Source organism: Coregonus lavaretus, assembly GCF_964263955.1.
Source record: "Coregonus lavaretus genome assembly, chromosome: 3".
Lineage (NCBI taxonomy): Eukaryota > Metazoa > Chordata > Actinopteri > Salmoniformes > Salmonidae > Coregonus > Coregonus lavaretus.
Genome location: NC_139990.1, coordinates 55,147,423 through 55,167,501, shown reverse-complemented (window position 1 = coordinate 55,167,501; position 20,079 = coordinate 55,147,423). Strand labels below are relative to the sequence as shown.

The following is a 20,079-nucleotide window of genomic DNA, read 5'->3' as shown; positions in this document are numbered from 1 at the left end:
TAGAATAAAGCTGTAACGTAACAAAATGTGGAAAAAGGCAAGGGGTCCGAATACTTTCCGAATGAACATCCTGTCAAAGCTAAACAAAGTGCAAATGGTTTTCTCTGAGCACTGTACTTCAGCCCATTAGAACATTTCAGTAACCTGCAACTGTGATATGGGTGGGAAAAAATCAATAAATGTTTGTGCCTTTTAGGATAAGATCATAAATATGATTAAAGAGATTACTCTGGCATAACCTGTGCCTACCTACATTTCAAACTGTCAGTCTCAGCCTAACACATTATTTTGAAATGAAATAATCAACCAAGATCAATAACTTGCCACTTAAAATGTACTTAGTTCCCAAGACAAAATCTTACAGACACTCCAAGTTCAACTCTGTATACTGTACCAACCAATCATATCTCACAAATGCTCCCATGACAGACCAATCAGGGCCAGATGAGGTTAGGAGGAGGGACTGAGAAGAGAGAAGAGGTAACCACCCTTTCCCTTACCTAAACGGAGACCCAGCCAACCCTGTCATTCAACAGCCAGGCCACAATGCGTGTAGGGTCGACACTCTCCACTGTGGGTGGGTTGAGTCACTCGTGAACTGGTGAGTCTCTCCATTGCACTGAACACCTCTGCTTTACTACACTTTCCGTCCCTGCATGGTCTCTAAAGCCGTTCTGCTCAATTTAAAAAATGTCTCTCTCTTTCTCTATCTCCTCTCGGTTGATCCTGTCATCTAGCTGGTGTCTCTGTGGTTTTTAGCTTCAAAAAGTTCCTTGCATGCAACTCCAGCCTTTACATGTGAGTAGAGGAGAGGCCCTCTGGTTTTTCATGTGTTGTCAGAGGATGTTGAAGGTGTGTCAGGTTTTCCCCTTAGCTTTATGGGCTATTGAGGACATGCAGATTTACTTGGGGTAATATTTAGGCCTGCATACTGTAGGCCTAATGTCTGTCTGTAGCCCACTACTGTACGTGTGATATTCAGTAATCATATCACCATCAGTACCTGATTTCTGATGGTACTGTACTGTATGCATATCGCCAGGGAAAGTCTACTCATTCAACTTTGTGGATCGATTAGTTTGTATGGATGGTTGCATTGATGGTGGATCAAGCTGTTGTTAAAGGTGCTACATGTAATATTTCTACCTGCAATAGTCCTAGATGTCAATAATAATAATGCATTTTACTTCTATAGCACATATCAGTAGCAGTAAAGCAACATACAGTCGTGACTCAAATTATTGGCACCCTGATAAAGATGAGCAAAAAAGACTGTATAAAATAAATACAAACTATGCTAATTTTTTTCTAAAATGTTTTATGAGATTGAAGAATACATTGGGATCTTAGACAACTCCTCCATACGGAATCTTTCCAGATCATTGATTTCCTTTGTCTGTGCTTTTGGACTGCCCTCTTCAATTCAAACCACAGGTTTTCAATGGGGTTCAAGTCCGGAGACTGAGATGCCATTGCAAAATGTTGATTTTGTGGTCAATTAACCATTTCTTTGTGGAATTTTATGTGTGCTTGGAGTTATTGTGCTATGGCCAGATGACATGAAAGTAGAACTCTTTGGCCATGCAAGAAGGATGTGATAAACAGAAAAGAACCGCATACCTACTGTAAAATATAGTGGTGGATCTTTGATGTTATGGGGCAATTTTGCTTCCACTGGTCCTGGGGCCCTTGTTAAGGTCAACGGCATCATGAACTTTACCCAGCACCAGGACATTTTAGCCAAAATCCAGGTTGCCTCTGACAGGAAGTTGAAACTTGGCGACAAATGGATCCTCCAGCAAGACAATAACTCCAAGCACACGTCATTGAAAACCTGTAGTTTGAATTGAAAAGGGCACTCACTCCATAAGCGCAGATAAAGGATGTCAATGATCTATAGGAAAGATTCTGTATGCAGAAGTTGTCTAAGATCCATCCAAGTGTGTTCTCCAATATCATAAAACATTTTAGAATAAGGCTCAGTGCGTTATCCTCACAAAGGGAGCGTGCCAGAGTATTGAAAACAGCGGTGCCGATAATTGTGACCCCTATCTTTTTAAGAAAAAAAAGTTTTTATTGTTAAACAAAATCTCTTTCTGTGAGCAAAATTGTATTAGTAGAAAATAATATAATTTCCAGTTTTTTTCAGCATACAATATAGCTCAGTATTTGTATTATGTATTTTATACAGTATTTTCTGCTCATCTTTATCAAGGGTGACAATCATTTCTGTCATGACTTTGAATGCATTAGAGAAAAATGTGAATAGAATAGAATTGAATTGAATAGAATACCTTATGTCTTACTGGTGGAAATAATAGAATATAATATACTTTTTTAAATCACTCATACAGTACTCTAATAAACATTAAATAGTCAAATGAATGAATACGTTGTATAAATTTGCACCCTATAAAGAATTACTGTACCAACAAAGATAGGGATGAAGTGATGCTGGAATAAATAGTACGATAACTGCTAATCTGCAGTTTCACTTACGCATGAACTTCATTGTCATTTTCGAGAAGGGTGGTCAATTTAATTTAATTCAATTAACTTAAAGCAGTTGCTTCTCAACAATAAGAAATTCGAAAATTTGATTGTGGGATCCCTCATGTTGTGTAGAGAAAGTTTAGCAAAAACATTTAAATCAGAATATGTTGATTTCTATGATCTGTTGTGTCCCAACCACCAATAACCAGCATTATTGAGCCTTGAATGATTGGCCTTTGTGTGTGTGTCTTGGCAGAGAAAATGTATTCCACATTTGTGGACAATGTGAATCCATTATGTGGTGCATAAATATGATATAGTTAAGCAATAAGGCCAACATACCACGGCTAAGGGCTGTTCTTAGGCATGACGCAACGCGGAGCCGTGGTATATTGGCCATACACCATAAACTCCTGAGGTGCCTTATTGCTATTATAAACTGGTTACAAACATAATTAGAACAGTAAAAATAAATGTTTTGTCATACCCGTGGTATACGGTCTCATATACCACGGCTTTCAGCCAATCAGCATTCAGAGCTCAAACTATCCAGTTTATAATATGACATAATCTATAATAATACAGAGGCCATTATTATTTCCTAAAGCTACAGATTAGGGGTAGCTGCAGGAAAAGTTCAAGAGATACACAAACAAGAGTACGAGAGCAGGCATCGTATAACAGTTGTCCATGGCCATCAATACATACTATAGTTGAAGAGAAGTTCGTTTTAGTATTTTCACTCTGGGGTCTATAGACCCATTCAGCAAACAAAACACATGTAGTGTGTTTAGCAATATATAAGCAAATAAAGGAATGTATTACTTAAAATAATGAGTTCATACTTTTGGGAGTGGAACTGCCTGACCTTTTCTCCACACTATGTGTGTGTTGGAAAGAGATTAAGCATCAATTACAGTAACGATGACAATAATGTGCTGTCATTTCAGTACCAGTATGTCTACTTCCGATTTTATCGACTGTCGCCGTCGGCAGAAAGAAATGGAGTTACTGTACTGAACAGAGGTTACTATGCCAAAGTGCACCATGGGACATTTCTCTCAGAGAACAGAGGATACACAACCACACAGCACACACATAACTGACCACTTGGATATTTTAATGAAGGGGTTTTAATAAGTAAAAAAATAAAATCTGTTTTAACTTTTATCTTATACCTGTTTTGCAGTGGTGTAAAGTAACTAAGTAAAAATACTTTCAAGTGCTACTTAAGTAGTTTTTTTTATATCTGTACTTTACTTTACTATTTATATTTTTGACTACTTTTACTCCACCACATTCCTTAAGAAAATATGTAAATTTTACTCCCATACATTTCCCTGACACCCAAAAGTACCCGTTACATTTCGAATGCTCAGGCATGACAGCAATATGGGACAATTCACGCATCTATCAATTTAACGCGTTGTCATCCCTACTGCCTCTGATCTGGCTGACTAAACACAAACACTGCATTTGTAAATAATGTCTGAGTGTTGGAGTGTGCCCCTGGCTGTCCGTAAATAAGAAAACCAAGAAAATCTTGCCACTTGGTTTGCTTAATATAAGGAATTTGATGTATAGCATTTACTTTAACTTTTTGCTTTCACTCAAGTATGACAATTTAGTACTTTTCCACCACTGTAATTAAGTACATTTAAAACCAAATACTTTTACTCAAGTAGTATTTTACTGGATTACTTTCACTTTTACTTGAGTAATTTTCTATTAAGGTATCTTTACTTTTACTCAAGTATGACAATTGAGTACTTTTTCCACCACTGCTGTTTAGTAGGATTGTGCACAATATAGTACAGATCTGCGGTTAACCCACTTTTGTAAATTGACGTGACCCGTTTCTTTTCGACACAATCCTGTCATATCAAGACTCACTACTGCATGTTCAAATAGCACAACTTGATTTATACCACATACAGCACACTGTTACAACTGTAGATGCCTATCTAAACCAAATTACAGTACACTATAGGTTGTTGTTGATCAAACAAACTTGTCGTCTGTGAAGCCTGCGTGTACTGGCATTAGTCACAGTGTCATATTCTGAGGAGATTTGTGGCTTCTGAGCGTATACCTGAGAGATGAATTTCAAAGCTGACATGAAACATAAAACATTTCCACACGTCAACCAGACATACAGCCTCCACCACTAATTTTTACTACAGAGTTCAGATATAAGACCTGCTAAAAACAACTGAAATATACTGTACTTCATCAACCACAGAATTGACATAGACCTTTTAAGCCCCAGATTGATAACCAAGTACTTCAGGGGAAATAGACTTAAAGATAATATCATGAATGGATATAATTTCAAACTACATGTTCTTGAGATTCATTTCAGTGCATGCTACAGACTGTGAAATGCCACTTAATATTTATTGATATGTAACATGATTGACATATAAATTGCTCCTGTAATGTTGAACTTTTTAAGTAATTCTTGCATTGAGTCAGTCCCTTTCGGGCTATGAATTTCCAAAACCCTAGTAACCAACAGCACGTTATTAACCTAACCTACGTCAGCAGGTGATATGATCTGCCCTCTGAGTTTCCAACCACCTCTTCTCTCACCCCTGATAGCTTGAAAACATCCTAACCATCTGGCATCTATGGAAAAACACTGAGAACCAGAGGCGTGGGATATAATCTATTTATCACAACCCTAATCTCCTATTTATACAAATTCATTTTCCAACTTGCTATCTGACATCTTTTATTTCTCAGAAACATGACAGAAAATTACCACATTTAGATAATTTCACTGTTCCTTTTTCCTATAGGTTGAATGGCGTTTTCTCAGACAGTTTCTAAACCATCTCCTATCCACCTGCCCATATCCTCTTCCCATCACTCCTCCCTTCCTCCTCCATACCTCTAAGATGATCCGAGTTCACAACACCCAGTACTCCCTCTTCCTGCGCCAGGCAGATGTCCTGCGTCGCTCGGGGACGCTGTGTGATGCTGTCATCTCAGTCGAGAGCCAGGTGTTCAGGGCCCATCGGCTGGTGCTGGCCTGCGCTAGCAAGACCCTGGAGCATCAGCTTACCCTGCAGGCTACACGCTCAGACCAGCCCGATCGCCTCGACCAACCTCACCACTGTAGTCTGAAACTCCTCTCCCCACACACCTTCCAGCAGGTTCTGGACTTTGCCTACACCGAGACCCTGGAGGTCCCTGTGGATGATCTGCCCCAGCTTCTGAGGGCCGCCAAGCTCCTGGAGATGCATCCCCTGGAGGAGCAGTGTCGCAGCCAGCTGAAGAGAAATATGGGGTGCCTGACGAGAGAGAGAAGAGAGATGAGAGAAATAAGAGAAGTGAGAGGAACGAAAGAAACTAGAGAAATTACAGAAACGAGAGAACTTCAGATGACAGAGGAGAGAGATGAGAAAGAATCCCTGAAAGGAAGTCCCATTCCAGAAGAGGGGGATCCCCAGACAATTCCCTCCATTGATCTGGAGCCCCAGAGCAGCCCATTCACTGAGGACCCCACTCTTCCTGACACTAGGGAGAACTCCTCTGGTTCATCACCCCCACAGAGAAAAAGGCCAAAGCCACTCACACCCACACTAGTGACCACCACACCGCCTCCATCCAGAGACAGTGTCATCGCCACCACCGCTTCCACCATCCAACCCCCTCCCCCTCCTCCCCCAGCATCGAGGGTCATGTGGCACCAAGTCAACACCTTGAGGAGGATGGCCTTGAACTATAACGACCTCCTGGCAGCCAGTTCCTCTTCCCTTCACCCCTCACAGCACCTGGTGACATACCCCTTCCACATCTCAACTCCCCACATGTACCCCCTGCTAACGTCCTCCATCCCGCCCCAGGTCCACAGCGCCGTCCTGGGCTACCCGGGCATCCTGCATCCCTACCACCACCACCACCCCCTGCTCTCTGGGTCTCGGGAGCTGGGGGACATCCTGAAGCAAGGTCTGCTGGGAAAAAGAGACCCAATGGATAAAGTGTTGATAGGTGGAGCACCAGGGGAAGGGCAAAGGTAAGACTGCTCTGGAGGGGTTTTATACTACAGACGTTTTGGTCTTCATTCTTCTCTTTCTTTCCCTGTTCTCATTTCTACAATATCGTTCAGAATCTCCCTCATTTGCTTACATTAAGTAGCACATATCGACATAGCTATCTGACTCATTGTTGTTTGGGTGGATCTGAATGAAAGTTCTAGTCTCCTGTTCTTTCCTACAAGCAGAGTTTCCCCTGTCTCCAGTTAACCGTCTCCTGTCTGTCATATTCAGATAATGTATATTATGTAGATGGTCATTCATATTAGCTGTGTCCAAACCACAGAACAGCTACTGAAGTCATGTTATGTGGTCTGTCCCTTGATGGTGGCATTACACTGTAGTTTTACAGTGAAGCTACTTCCTCTTTCTAATACAGAGACATGATGTACAGTATGGTGTAATTGAAAGTCTCTATAAAGCAGTTTTTTGCATGGTATCTAAAGGGGAACCCCCTTAGTTTCTCCCCTCCCTTGCAAATATCAACCCTCAAAGACATTCAGATCCACCTACGGATCGGTTACAAGCTGTTTCAGTCCTGTCCTTAAACAATGTCTGCCTATTTTTTATTAAACTTTTATTTAATCAGGGGAGCCCATTGAGCCCTGAGGACAACCAATTCAACAAACATTCCCAAAAAATAAAAATATACACACACACACACTACTGGTAAAAAGTTTTAGAACACCTACTCATTCAAGGTTTTTATTTTATTTTTACTATTTTCTACATTGTAGAATAATATTGAAGACATAAAAATTATGACATAACACATATGGAATCATGTAGTAACCAAAAAAAAGTGTTAAACAAACCTAAATATATTTTATATTTCAAATAGCCACCCTTTGCCTTGATGACAGCTTTGCACACTCTTGGCATTCTCTAAACCAGTTTCATGAGGTAGTCACCTGGAATGCATTTCAATTAACAGGTGTGCCTTAAAAGTTAATTTATGGAATTTCGTTCCTTCTTAATGTGTTTGAGACAATCAGTTGTGTTGTGACAAGGTAGGGGGGTATACAGAAGATAGGCCTATTTGGTAAAAGACCAAGTCCATATTAAGAGAACAGCTCAAATAAGCAAGGAGAAACGACAGTGTGACGAGTACTGAGGATACGAAGAGGCAGGACACAGACGCAGGAATCAACAAGGTAAAGGTTTACTTAACAATGAGAAAGAGAATAACAAGGAGTGAGTAAACGACACGACGCTAACAATTACACACAACAATGACTGAACAGTCCAGGGCTATATAGTGGTGGTGATGAGATGAGGTGCAGGTGTGCTGGAGGTGATTAAAGTGCGTTGGTTTCCATTCCTGTGTTTACCGAGGTGGTGCGCTCAGACCGGTGGCTCAGTTGACTGAGGCCTATACAAAGTCTATGGACAGGTGTGACCAAGGTCACTGAGGCACTGGTAGAGGAACTAGTTTGCCTGCCAGGGTGTTCCGAGGTGTCGTCGTTGGGGCACATACGGAACAGGAGTTGACATAGTGAGAGATATCAGTAGTCAAGGTGGGCCACCAGTATTTTTGTGATAGAGAATGCAGGGTGAGCGTAATATTGGAGTGCCCTGCCATAAGGGTCACGGACACTGGTGGGTACATACACGCGCCCCGGAGGGGCGTTGGCAGGCGCTGGGTCCTCCTGAGCCGCCAGGCGGATGTCTTCGTCCACATCCCAAACGACAGGTGCAACGATGAGAGACGGGGGCAGCATAGGACCCCCAATATCCTTCCTTTCTCCGGTATGGTGCATCCTGGAGAGTGCGTCGGCTTTCACATTCTGGGATCCTGGGCAGTAGGACAGAATGAACTGAAAGTGAGTAAGAAATTGGGTCCACCTGGCTTGACGAGAGTTCATCCGTTTTGCTGCCCGTATGTGCTCCAAATTCTTGTGGTCAGTAAGAATCCGGAATGGATGGAGTGTGCCCTCCAGCCAGTGTCTTCATTCCTCCAGAGTGAGGACCACCGCCAACAGCTCCCTGTCTCCAACTCCATAGTACCTCTCTGCGGGGGTAAGCTTTTTAGAGAAAAAGGCACAGGGATACATTTTCTCTGGCTTACCTTGCCGCTGGGAGAGGACCGCACCCATGCCCTCCTCAGATGCATCCACCTCCAGGATGAAAGGACAAGATGGATCTGGGTGTTTTGGATGGGCGCTGTGGTGAACCTCTCCTTCAGCCTCTTGAAGGCAGCATCAGCCTCAGGGTTCCAGGCCAGCTTCTGAGACCCACCCTTAAGGAGAGAGGTGAGCGGGGTGGCTATGGAGCTGAAGGACCTGATGAAACGCCGGTAGAAATTGGCAAAGCCCAGGAAGCTCTGCAGGTCCTTGATGGTGGTGGGGACTGGCCATGACCTGACGCCGTCCGTCTACTCTCTTTCCATGAACACCCCCTGAGGAATGATCCTGTATCCCAGGAAGGAGATGGGCTGTTGGTGGAATTCGCATTTCTCCCCCTTCACCAACAGGCTGTGTTCCCAGAGGCGGAGTAGAACAGCTCTGACGTCCCTGATGTGCTCCTCGAATGTAGCCGAGTAGATCAGGATATCGTCGATGTACACCACCACCTGTCTACTCATCATGTCCCGGAACATGTCATTGACAAAGGACTGGAACACAGAAGGTGCGTTGGCGAGGCCGTAGGGCATGACACAGTTTTCATTGTGGCCTGAGGTAGTGCTGAATGCCGTCTTCCACTTGTCTCCTTCCCGGATTCGGATCAGGTTGTAGGCACTCCTCAGGTCCAACTTGGTAAAGTACCGGGCCCCTCGTAGCTGCTCCATGGCCGATGGAACCAGAGGGAGGGGGTACCAGTACTTGGTGGTGACTGCGTTCAGCCCCATGTAGTCAATGCACGGCCTCAGTCCTCCGTCTTTTTTTGCCACGAAGAAGAAGCTGGCGGAGGCAGGAGAGGTAGAGCGTCTGATGAACCCCTGTTTCAGGGTCTCCGCCACATACTTCTCCATGGCCTCAGTCCCCGCCATGGAAAGGGAGTAAATGCGACTCTTCGGGGGTGTTGTCCCTCCAGCAGGTCAATGGCGCAGTCCCAGGGCCTGTGAGGAGGGAGACACAGCCTTTGATGAAGAAAAGACATCGGAGAGATCTGCGTACTCACATGGAATGTTGGGCTGGAGGGCGGAATCCGGACTCTCCACTGACGTGGAACAACAAACCACCAGCAGGCAGGTCTTCCGGCATGAGGTGGACCAGGCTGTGGTGATCCAATTGATGGTGGGGTTGTGTAGTCTGAGCCAGGGCAATCCCAAGACGATCCGGTGAAGGGATGACGTGACGATGTGGAATGACAGCTCCTCATGGTGCTCCGGTAGTGTGGGAATGGTGATGGGGAGAGTGACGTGCGTAATGGTGCCTGATCCAAGTGGTTAATTGTCCAGCGAGGTGACGTGTAGCAGAGAAGGCAGTGGCACGGTGGGCAACCCCCATTCAGAGACCAGCTTCCTATCTATAAGGTTCCCCGCTGAGCCGGAATCTATCATTGCACTGGAAATGGAAGAGAAGGAATAACCAGTCACCATTATGGGAACTAAAAACAATGGTTTTGTGATAGGAGATGACGTAACACTCACGGAGCGGCGACGGGAGTCATACCGCCTAGATTGGGAGCCGCCAGGAGATCTGTGGTCCGTGGTGGTGAAGGGGGTGCTGCCCACCTCCATGGGTGAGGACTCAGAGGCAGGGCAGCTTCCATAGCTCAGATGGGGTGAGAGTTGAGGCTCTGGGAGGTGTTGGGAATGCCGTCGGTCTCTCAACATGTCGTCAAGATGGATGGACGTGGCGATGAGGGTATCAAGGTCCATCTCGTCATCCCGACATGTGAATTCCATCTTGAGATCCTCCCGTAAGCCTCTCCTGAAGGCCGTGCGCAGAGCACGCTCATTCCAGCCGTGCGCAGAGCACGCTCATTCCAGCCGGAAGACGCCGCCACCGTGCGAAAGCTCAGAGCGTAATCAGACGCGGGCCCCTCTCCCTGTTGTAGCTGGAGGAGACGCTCATCCCCGTCCTTTCCCTCTGTGGGTTGATCAAACACCGCCCTGAACCGAGCGAGGAAGGTGGAGTAGGGAAGCGCAGCGGCCTCACCTCCTTCCCAGACTGCCGTGGCCTGATCCAGCGCCTTTCCTTTAAGTAGCGAAATCACCAGCGCTATCCTGGCTTGGTAAGATGGATATGCCCCAGGCTGACACGCCAGATAAAGTGAAACCTGTAGCAGGAAGCCGCTACATTTAGTAGTTTTACCGTCATAGCGCTCTGTTAGGGCAAGGGGTCCCTCAGAAGTTGGTGATAGCACAGGAACAGGTGGACTGGGTGCACTCGCCGCTCCCTGAGGTGGAACCGGAGCGCTGGGCAGATTATGCAGAGTTTGGAGCACTTCCTGCATGGCGGCGTTCAACTGGGCAAGCTGCTGCTGGTGCTGGTCGAGGCGCTGGGAAACTCCAGGAGGATTACCTGCTGAATCCATCTTCGTGATAGGTGTGTAATTCTGTGACGAGTACTGAGGATACGAAGAGGCAGGACGCAGACGCAGGAATCAACAAGGTAAAGGTTTACTTAACAATGAGAAAGAGAATAACAAGGAGCGAGTAAACGACACGACGCTAACAATTACACACAACAATGACTGAACAGTCCAGGGCTATATAGTGGTGGTGATGAGATGATGAGGTGCAGGTGCGCTGGAGGTGATTAGGGTGTGTTGGGTTTCCATTCCTGTGTTGCTGAAGTGGTGCGCTCAGACCGGTGGCTCAGTAGACAGGCGAATCAGAGCACCGGAGGGGCACAACGGGAGGAGATGTGACAGACAGTCCATCATTACTTTAAGACATGAAGGTCAGTCAAAAACGGAACATTTCAAGAACTTTCAAAGTTTCTTCAAGTGCAGTTGCAAAAACCATCAAGCGCTATGATGAAACTGGCTTTCATGAGGACCGCAACAGGAATGGAAGACCCCGAGTTACCTCTGCTGCAGAGGATAAGTTCATTAGAGTTACCAGCCTGAGAAATTGCATCCCAAATAAATGCTTCACATAGTGAATCAGGCCTTCATGTCAAATTGCTGCAAAGAAACCACTACTAAAGGACACCAATAAGAAGAAGAGACTTGCTTGGGCCAAGAAACACAAGCAATGGACATTAGACTGGTGGAAATTTGTCCTTTGGTCTGGAGTCCAAATTGGAGATTTTTGGCTCCAACCGCTGTGTTTTTGTGAGATGCGGTGTGGGTGAATGGATGATCTCTGCATGTGTATTTCCCACCGTAAAGCATGGAGGAGGAGTTGTTATGGTGGGGGTGCTTTGCTGGTGAATTTTTTAGAATTCAAGGCACACTTAACCAGCATGGCTACAACAGCATTCTGCAGCGACACGCCATCCCATCTGGTTTGGGCTTAGTGGGACTATAATTTGTTTTTCAACAGGACAATGACCCAACACACCCCCAGGCTGTGTGAGGGCTATTTTACCAAGAAGGAGAGTGATGGAGTGCTGCATCAGATCACCTGGCCTCCACAATCCCCCGACCTCAACCAAATTGAGATGGTTTGGAATGAGTCTGACCGCAGAGTGAAGGAAAAGCAGCCAACAAGTGCTCAGCATATGTGGGAACTCCTTCAAGACTGCTGGAAAAACATTCCAGGTTAAGCTGGTTGAGAGAATGCCAAGAGTGTGCAAAGCTGTCGTCAAGGCAAAGGGTGGCTATTTGAAGAATCTCAAAAATAACATATATTTTGATTTGTTTAACACTTTTTTGGTTATTACATGACTCCATATGTGTTATTCAGTAGTTTTGATGTCTTCACTATTATTCTACAATGTAGAAAATAGTAAAAATAAAGAAAAACCCTTGAATGAGTAGGTGTTCTAAAACTTTTGACCGGTATTGTATATACACTGCTCAAAAAAATAAAGGGAACACTTAAATAACACATCCTAGATCTGAATGAATGAAATAATCTTATTAAATACTTTTTTCTTTACATAGTTGAATGTGCTGACAACAAAATCACACAAAAATTATCAATGGAAATCAAATTTATCAACCCATGGACGTCTGGATTTGGAGTCACCCTCAAAATTAAAGTGGAAAACCACACTACAGGCTGATCCAACTTTGATGTAATGTCCTTAAAACAAGTCAAAATTAGGCTCAGTAGTGTGTGTGGCCTCCACGTGCCTGTATGTCCTCCCTACAACGCCTAGGCATGCTCCTGATGAGGTGGCGGATGGTCTCCTGAGGGATCTCCTCCCAGACCTGGACTAAAGCATCCGCCAACTCCTGGACAGTCTGTGGTGCAACGTGGCGTTGGTGGATGGAGCGAGACATGATGTCCCAGATGTGCTCAATTTGATTCAGGTCTGGGAAACTGGCGGGCCAGTCCATAGCATCAATGCCTTCCTCTTGCAGGAACTGCTGACACACTCCAGCCACATGAGGTTTAGCATTGTCTTGCATTAGGAGGAACCCAGGGCCAACCGCACCAGCATATGGTATCACAAGGGGTCTGAGGATCTCATCTCGGTACCTAATGGCAGTCAGGCTACCTCTGGCGAGCACATGGAGGGCTGTGCGGCCCCCCAAAGAAATGCCACCCACACCATGACTGACCCACCGCCAAACCGGTCATGCTGGAGGATGTTGCAGGCAGCAGAACGTTCTCCACGGCGTCTCCAGACTCTGTCACGTCTGTCACATGTGCTCAGTGTGAACCTGCTTTAATCTGTGAAGAGCACAGGGCGCCAGTGGCGAATTTGCCAATCTTGGTGTTCTCTGGCAAATGCCAAACGTCCTGCACGGTGTTGGGCTGTAAGCACAACCCCCACCTGTGGACGTCGGGCCCTCATACCACCCTCATGGAGTCTGTTTCTGACCGTTTGAGCAGACACATGCACATTTGTGGCCTGCTGGAGGTCATTTCGCAGGGCTCTGGTAGTGCTCCTCCTTGCACAAAGGCGGAGGTAGCGGTCCTGCTGCTGGGTTGTTGCCCTCCTACGGCCTCCTCCACGTCTCCTGATGTACTGGCCTGTCTCCTGGTAGCGCCTCCATGCTCTGGACACTACGCTGACAGACACAGCAAACCTTCTTGCCACAGCTCACATTGATGAGCCATCCTGGATGAGCTGCACTACCTGAGCCACTTGTGTGGGTTGTAGACTCCGTCTCATGCTACCACTAGAGTGAAAGCACCGCCAGCATTCAAAATTGACCAAAACATCAGCCAGGAAGCATAGGAACTGAGAAGTGGTCTGTGGTCACCACCTGCAGAACCACTTCTTTATTGGGGGTGTCTTGCTAATTGCCTATAATGTCCACCTGTTGTCTATTCCATTTGCACAACAGCATGTGAAATGTATTGTCAATCAGTGTTGCTTCCTAAGTGGACAGTTTGATTTCACAGAAGTGTGATTGACTTGGAGTTACATTGTGTTGATTAAGTGTTCCCTTTATTTTTTTGAGCAGTGTATATATATATATATATATATATATATATATAATAAATACAGGTTACGATTTGGTATAAGGTCCCCGTAATACACATTGCTCACGCACACACACACGCGCATGCATAACATGATACATACTGCACTCCCTCAGATACCACCTTGACCCCTAGGTCAGAACTAACATGTGGCTCAGATCAGAGTACTACAGTATGACTGTAAGTAGTCTTAAAACAGTGTTTATATGATCCTGTTTCAGTGTGGAAACTATCGGTCGTCAACATCTCTCTGACTTCCTCCTCCCTCCTGTTGCTGATCTCTGAAGTTTCTCTGATATCTGTGGCCATTTCATTTAGGTGGCGTATGAAACCATTTAGCACACTTTGTAGCATTTGTAACATTTGTCACTTTTGTTTATTTGGGGGATTTTAGGGCCACATAAAGAGCATTACTACTCTTCCTTTAATCTCTGAAAAATCCTTCACCTATGGTTTTTCAGTCTAGCTAACAAAGTGTGCCAGATGCTGTGGAAAGTCCCTTTTCTATGTGACACTAAACACACAGTACAATTGTAACGCCTGGCCTCTTCCTCAGAACCCCAACCTATGACAGTTGTGTGCTTACATTTGACATCAATAGACAGGTATATATAGCCTTTGGTTGGAAAGGCAGGGGAGAAGGACAGGATGTCTAAAGATGGTGTGCAAATCAATCCGCTTTGGCATGACACTCATTGCAACACATCAACTGGGTTATCTAATAGTGGTGGTTCGGTGACCACCATGCTCGCATGTTTGCCTTGCCTGAGTCCTGAAGAGTTACATTGACTCTTGTCCTTTAAATAAAGTTTTATTTTTAATCTCTGTCTTCTATGGGGCCAGATACTCCCAGGAGCTTCCAGGAAGAACCCAGGACTGTCAGCACTGCAGCAAGGTCCTCCTGGGCAGCTCATGGCTGCAGGCCTCAACCACCAACCCCTCAGGTACTGTAATGTCACAACATTCAGTGCTTTTTTACTAGACCTCTAACTGGGGTAAATTGCAAAAAGCTTAATCTCAAAATGTGAATACTGTATTGAGAGCTGTACAGAACTAAGATGTGACTGTATTCTTAATATTCTAATGGATACATGGCAGTGACATTTCTAACAAAGTGTGACCCTTAACCTCTATCGACATAGGGACAGAGCATATAGGAAACATGAGAGAGAGAGAGAGAGAGAGAGAGAGAGAGAGAGAGAGAGAGAGAGAGAGAGAGAGAGAGAGAGAGAGAGAGAGAGGCATGTCTTAGGGAGAACGAGAGAGAAAGAGAGTAAGAGTGAGAGTGGGGAGAGATAGAGTGGGGAAGAGAGAAAGAGTAAGAGAGAGAGACAAAGAGTGAGAGAGAGAGTGAGAGTGTGAGAGACAAAGAGAGAGACAGAGACAGAGAGAGTGAGTGAGTGAGTGAGTGAGTGAGTGAGTGAGTGAGTGAGTGAGTGAGTGAGTGAGTGAGTGAGTGAGTGAGTGAGTGAGTGAGTGAGTGAGTGAGTGAGTGAGTGAGTGAGTGAGTGAGTGAGTGAGTGAGTGAGTGAGTGAGTGAGTGAGTTGTGGCTTTGTGCTGGCGGTGCTGGCGGTGCAGCAGTGCGGTAAACTGGCAGAACAAACAGTACGTTCTGCAATGTGCTGGTGGTTTTGATACAGTGCCAAAGGGAAAAAAAGCTTACATCTTATTTTCACTCTATGTAGGGTGGTCAAATCAGCCTCACATCTTTACAGTCTGTGTTTGTGTGATGGGTTTAGCACTATCACTCGCTTGTTACAGTACGACTGAGAAACGGTATTCATGTGACGCAAGATTATCACCACTGATTGTCTCCACCAAATTGAATGGCCAGCCAAGAGTAACACATTTAGTTGAATAATGAGTGTTTCACTGACTTCAACTAGTCACTTTTATCAGCCTTGATCATTTTAGTTCCCATAAGTGGGACACTTATCATGCTTAGATATCAGATGTTTGAGTGTTCTAAGTGAGAGGCCAAGGAAGGTTTGGACAGGAAGCTAATTGAGAACAGACTGAATAGAGGAGTGAACACTTTATTGTTGTGGTCTTGGTCCTTGCTCTCCCCCACCTCTCTCTCTTTCTCTCATCATCTCCCCCCCATTCAGCATCCTGTATGTGTTCTACAGAGCCCCATAGTAACTGTGTAAAACAGTATCACTAACTGCCACCAAAGGGCTAAAGAGCTGACAGCTCTACTGCAGAGTCACACCTCGGTCAGATTATAGAGAAATACAAAGGTACACGATGAGAGGAAACCAAGGTTCTTCTTGTCAATTTGAACCTTGTGAAAGGATGTGGTGTATTTATAAAACTATCTCTGGTAAAAGGAGGTCTTAACAAGTTATCATTATCTAGGTGTGTGACTGACACACACGTAGGCTACATTACAGTTGTATAATACCATTTCATACAACACACTGTACTTTTTAAAACATGCAATCTTTGAATTTATCTTCACAAATTAAGACAACAAAAAATGTAGAGTCACGAAGGTTGCTGCTATGACAACAGTGCAAATAGAGACATGAGCCTTTACAGTCATTTGTGTGACCCCTACTCTACAGAGAACCCATCTGCATGCAATGTGGCTCAGCTCACATCACCCTTTAGTGCTATTAGTAGGTCATCACTCGGACCTGACACTATTGTTTAATTGGGTAATGGTCACCAATGCTTGTGCTGATCAATATAGACGTGTGAGAAAACAATTAACCCATACGCTCAATTATACAGGCTGTAGTGGGGAGCACAGGGGGAAAGTCGGGCCGAAACACATTACAAAATAGAAATGGAGCTAAGCTAGGTTTATTAATACTGATATTCAGTGGACGATTCTATCTGTATACACGTAATGTATATTAATGTAAAGTTAACTATAACTAATTAGAAGTTACTCATCATAAGATACTAAATGAAAGAAGGAATTTATATGACATGGAATGATTACACTTCCACCCCCACCCCCTCTTGTTGCTCTCTCCTCCCCAGGCTCAGGTGAGACCTCTCTGGGGTGTAAGTACTGTGATCGTGGCTTCAGGGTGGAGCGGTCACTAGCATCCCACCGGCGAGATCAGGGAGGAGAGAAGCCCTACCAGTGTAAACGCTGCTCCAAGAGGTTCAGCCTCAAACACCAACTGGATACACACCACCGGGTACACACAGGTATTATATCCCCCTCATACTGCTGGTGTGTGTGTGTGTGTGTGTGTGTGTGTGTGTGTGTGTGTGTGTGTGTGTGTGTGTGTGTGTGTGTGTGTTCAATGTGTCAGTCATTGTGTATGTGCTTGCCTGCTCACTCTCAATGTCAACCCCAGGAGAGAAGCCGTTTGAGTGCCGTCTGTGTGGCCAGCGGTCGAGGGACTACTCAGCCATGATCAAGCACCTGCGGACCCACGGCGGGGCCACGCCCTACCAGTGTACTGCCTGCCTGGAGTTCTGTAGCAGCCTGGCTGCCATGCAGAAACACCTGAAGAACCATACGCTGCAGGACTTTCCCCCAGACTGGACCATCAGCAGCACCTACCTGTACACATGCCATACGTGAGCTAGCTCAGGCAAATATAATGTCAATAGAGTAGTTTTACTACCGAACAACTACATCTCAGGGAAACTATCTCAGAAACACTTTTTCACTTCAACTCATAGAATGTAATGTACATACATGGTAACATGTAACATTTATCCATGTACTCCAAAAGTGCATGGAGTACATCAATACATATTTCCACCACTAGAGGGAGACTGGGTCTCAGAAAAGAATGTAAAACATGTCTAGCACCAGCAGCATTATCATTATCAAGCACAGTATTATTCCCATTCCATCATGGCTGCAGCTGAAAAGTCAGTCACTTCCAAGAGACAAGGAAAGGAAACATCGAGACTATTTAGAGGCAGCAAAAAATTTGCCCATGTTTCATATGAATGTTTCCGTCTATGTCTGGCCGTTATCTCTCTCAAGAAGACTTGGAGCAATCTTTTTGTACGCAAAATTTTGATTTTCATTTAACCATATGTGTTTAGTACATTTAGATGTTGTTTGATTCAGATTTACAGTGCCTATAGAGTCTGCACCTCCTGGAAAAGTGAAAAGAAAATTCGACACATTATTACAAATTAATAACAATTAAATAACTAAAATATAGTACCTGCAGAAGTACTCAACTGCTTTGCTTAGGCAAGCCTAAATGAGTTCAGAAGTACAATTTGGCTTAACAAATCACAAACGGACTCACTCTGTGTTAAATAATAGGGGTTGACAAGATTTTTGTATAACTACCCCTTCCTCTGTCCCACATACATACAACATATGTAAGGTCCCACTTGAAGTACATACAACATATGTAAGATCCCACTTGAAGTATTGAATCTCAAGCACAGATTCAACTACAAAGACCAGGGAACTTTTCGAAATCCTCATAAAGAAGGCCAGTGATTGGTAGATGGGTAACAATAACAAATCAGACAATGAATATGTCTTTAAGCATGGTCAAATTATTAATTATGCTGTTGATTATGTATTAAACCACCCAGACACATCAAAGATGCAGTTGTCCTTCTGAACTGAGCTGCAGGACATTACGGAAACTGCTTAGGGATGTTATTATGAGGCCATTGATGAATTTAAAACAGCTACAGAGTTCAATGGCTGTGATGGAGAAAAGGGGATGGATCAACAACATTGTAGTGACTCCACAATAACTACCTAAATGACAGAGTGAAAAGAAGAATACAAATAATCCAAAACATACATAAAGGCACTAAAGTAATACTGCAACAACAACAGAAACACTGCAAAGGAATACACTTTTTGGCCTAAATGCAAAGCCTTATGTTTGGAGCAAATCCAACACAACACATCACTGAGTAACTGCCTCCTTATTTTCGAGCATGGTGGTGCTGCATCATGGTATGGGTATGCTTGACATTATTCAGGATGAAAAGAAACAGATGGAGCTAAGCACAGGCAAAATCCTAGAGGAAAACCTGCTTCAGTCTGCTTTACACCAGACACTGGGAGAGGAATTCACCTTCCAGCAGGACAATAACCTAGAACACAACGTTGTTTACCAAGAAGATAGTGAATGTTGGACAAGTTTTGACTTAAATCTGCCTGGAAATATGTGGCAAGACTTGAACATTGCTGTCTAGCCATGATCCCCAACACATTGACATATCTTGAAGAATTTTGAAAAGAATAATGGGCAAATATTTCACAAAAAAGTTGTGCAAAGCTCTTATGAGACTTACCCAAGTAGACTCACACCTGTAATCGCTGCCAAAGGTGTTTCTAACATGTATTGACTCCACTTTGATATTACATAGTATTTTGTGGAGGCCGTTGACCAAAACAATGACAATTAAATCCATTTTAATCCCACTTTGTAACACAATAAAATTTGAAGAAATCCAAAGGGGGTGTACACTTTCTATAGGCTCTATATATTTACGTTTACATTTTAGTCATTTAGCAGACGCTCTTATCCAGAGCGACTTACAGTTAGTGAATAATTTTTTTTTTTTTTACTGGCCCCCCGTGGGAAACGAACCCACAACCCTGGCGTTGCAAACGCCATGCTCTATCAACTGAGCTACATCCCTGCCGGCCATTCCCTCCCCTACCCTGGACGACGCTAGGCCAATTGTGCGCCGCCCATCAGACTCCCGGTCGCGGCCGGCTGCGACAGAGCCTGGATTCGAACCAGGATCTCTAGTGACACAGTTAGCACTGTGATGCAGTGCCTTAGACCACTGCGCCACTCAGGATTATTTGATTTAGCCTGCTGCTATTTTAATGATAGTATTGATATAATCAATGTACTCATTTGGCAAATGGCCTGTTTTTGTATTGAATGTAGATCCTCACACAGTCACACCCAACAACTAAGAAACAGTAGCCTGTCAAACATTTATGATATGAGACCACTGATTTGCTCTGAACTTGAGTATGAATGCGTTTTGGCATAAATTACACAGCAGCTGGCATTCAGAGTGTATTTGCAATTTTTATCTCCCCAGAGAATAAATGTTTTAAATAAATGCATCTTTAT

The 20,079-nt window shown here is 44.3% G+C and overlaps 1 protein-coding gene across 1 annotated transcript; it reads left to right on the top strand.

Moving 5' to 3' along the window:
• Positions 1–558: 558 nt before the first annotated feature.
• Positions 559–18,130, top strand: LOC311112882 (uncharacterized protein). The gene is made up of 6 exons (XM_084156026.1): positions 559–601; positions 738–798; positions 5,295–6,514; positions 14,872–14,972; positions 17,021–17,194; positions 17,347–18,130. The coding sequence occupies exons 2-6, from the start codon at positions 778–780 to the stop codon at positions 17,574–17,576; spliced, it is 1,746 nt and encodes a 581-aa protein (XP_084012152.1). The 5' UTR covers positions 559–601; positions 738–777; the 3' UTR covers positions 17,577–18,130.
• The last annotated feature ends 1,949 nt before the right edge of the window (positions 18,131–20,079 follow it).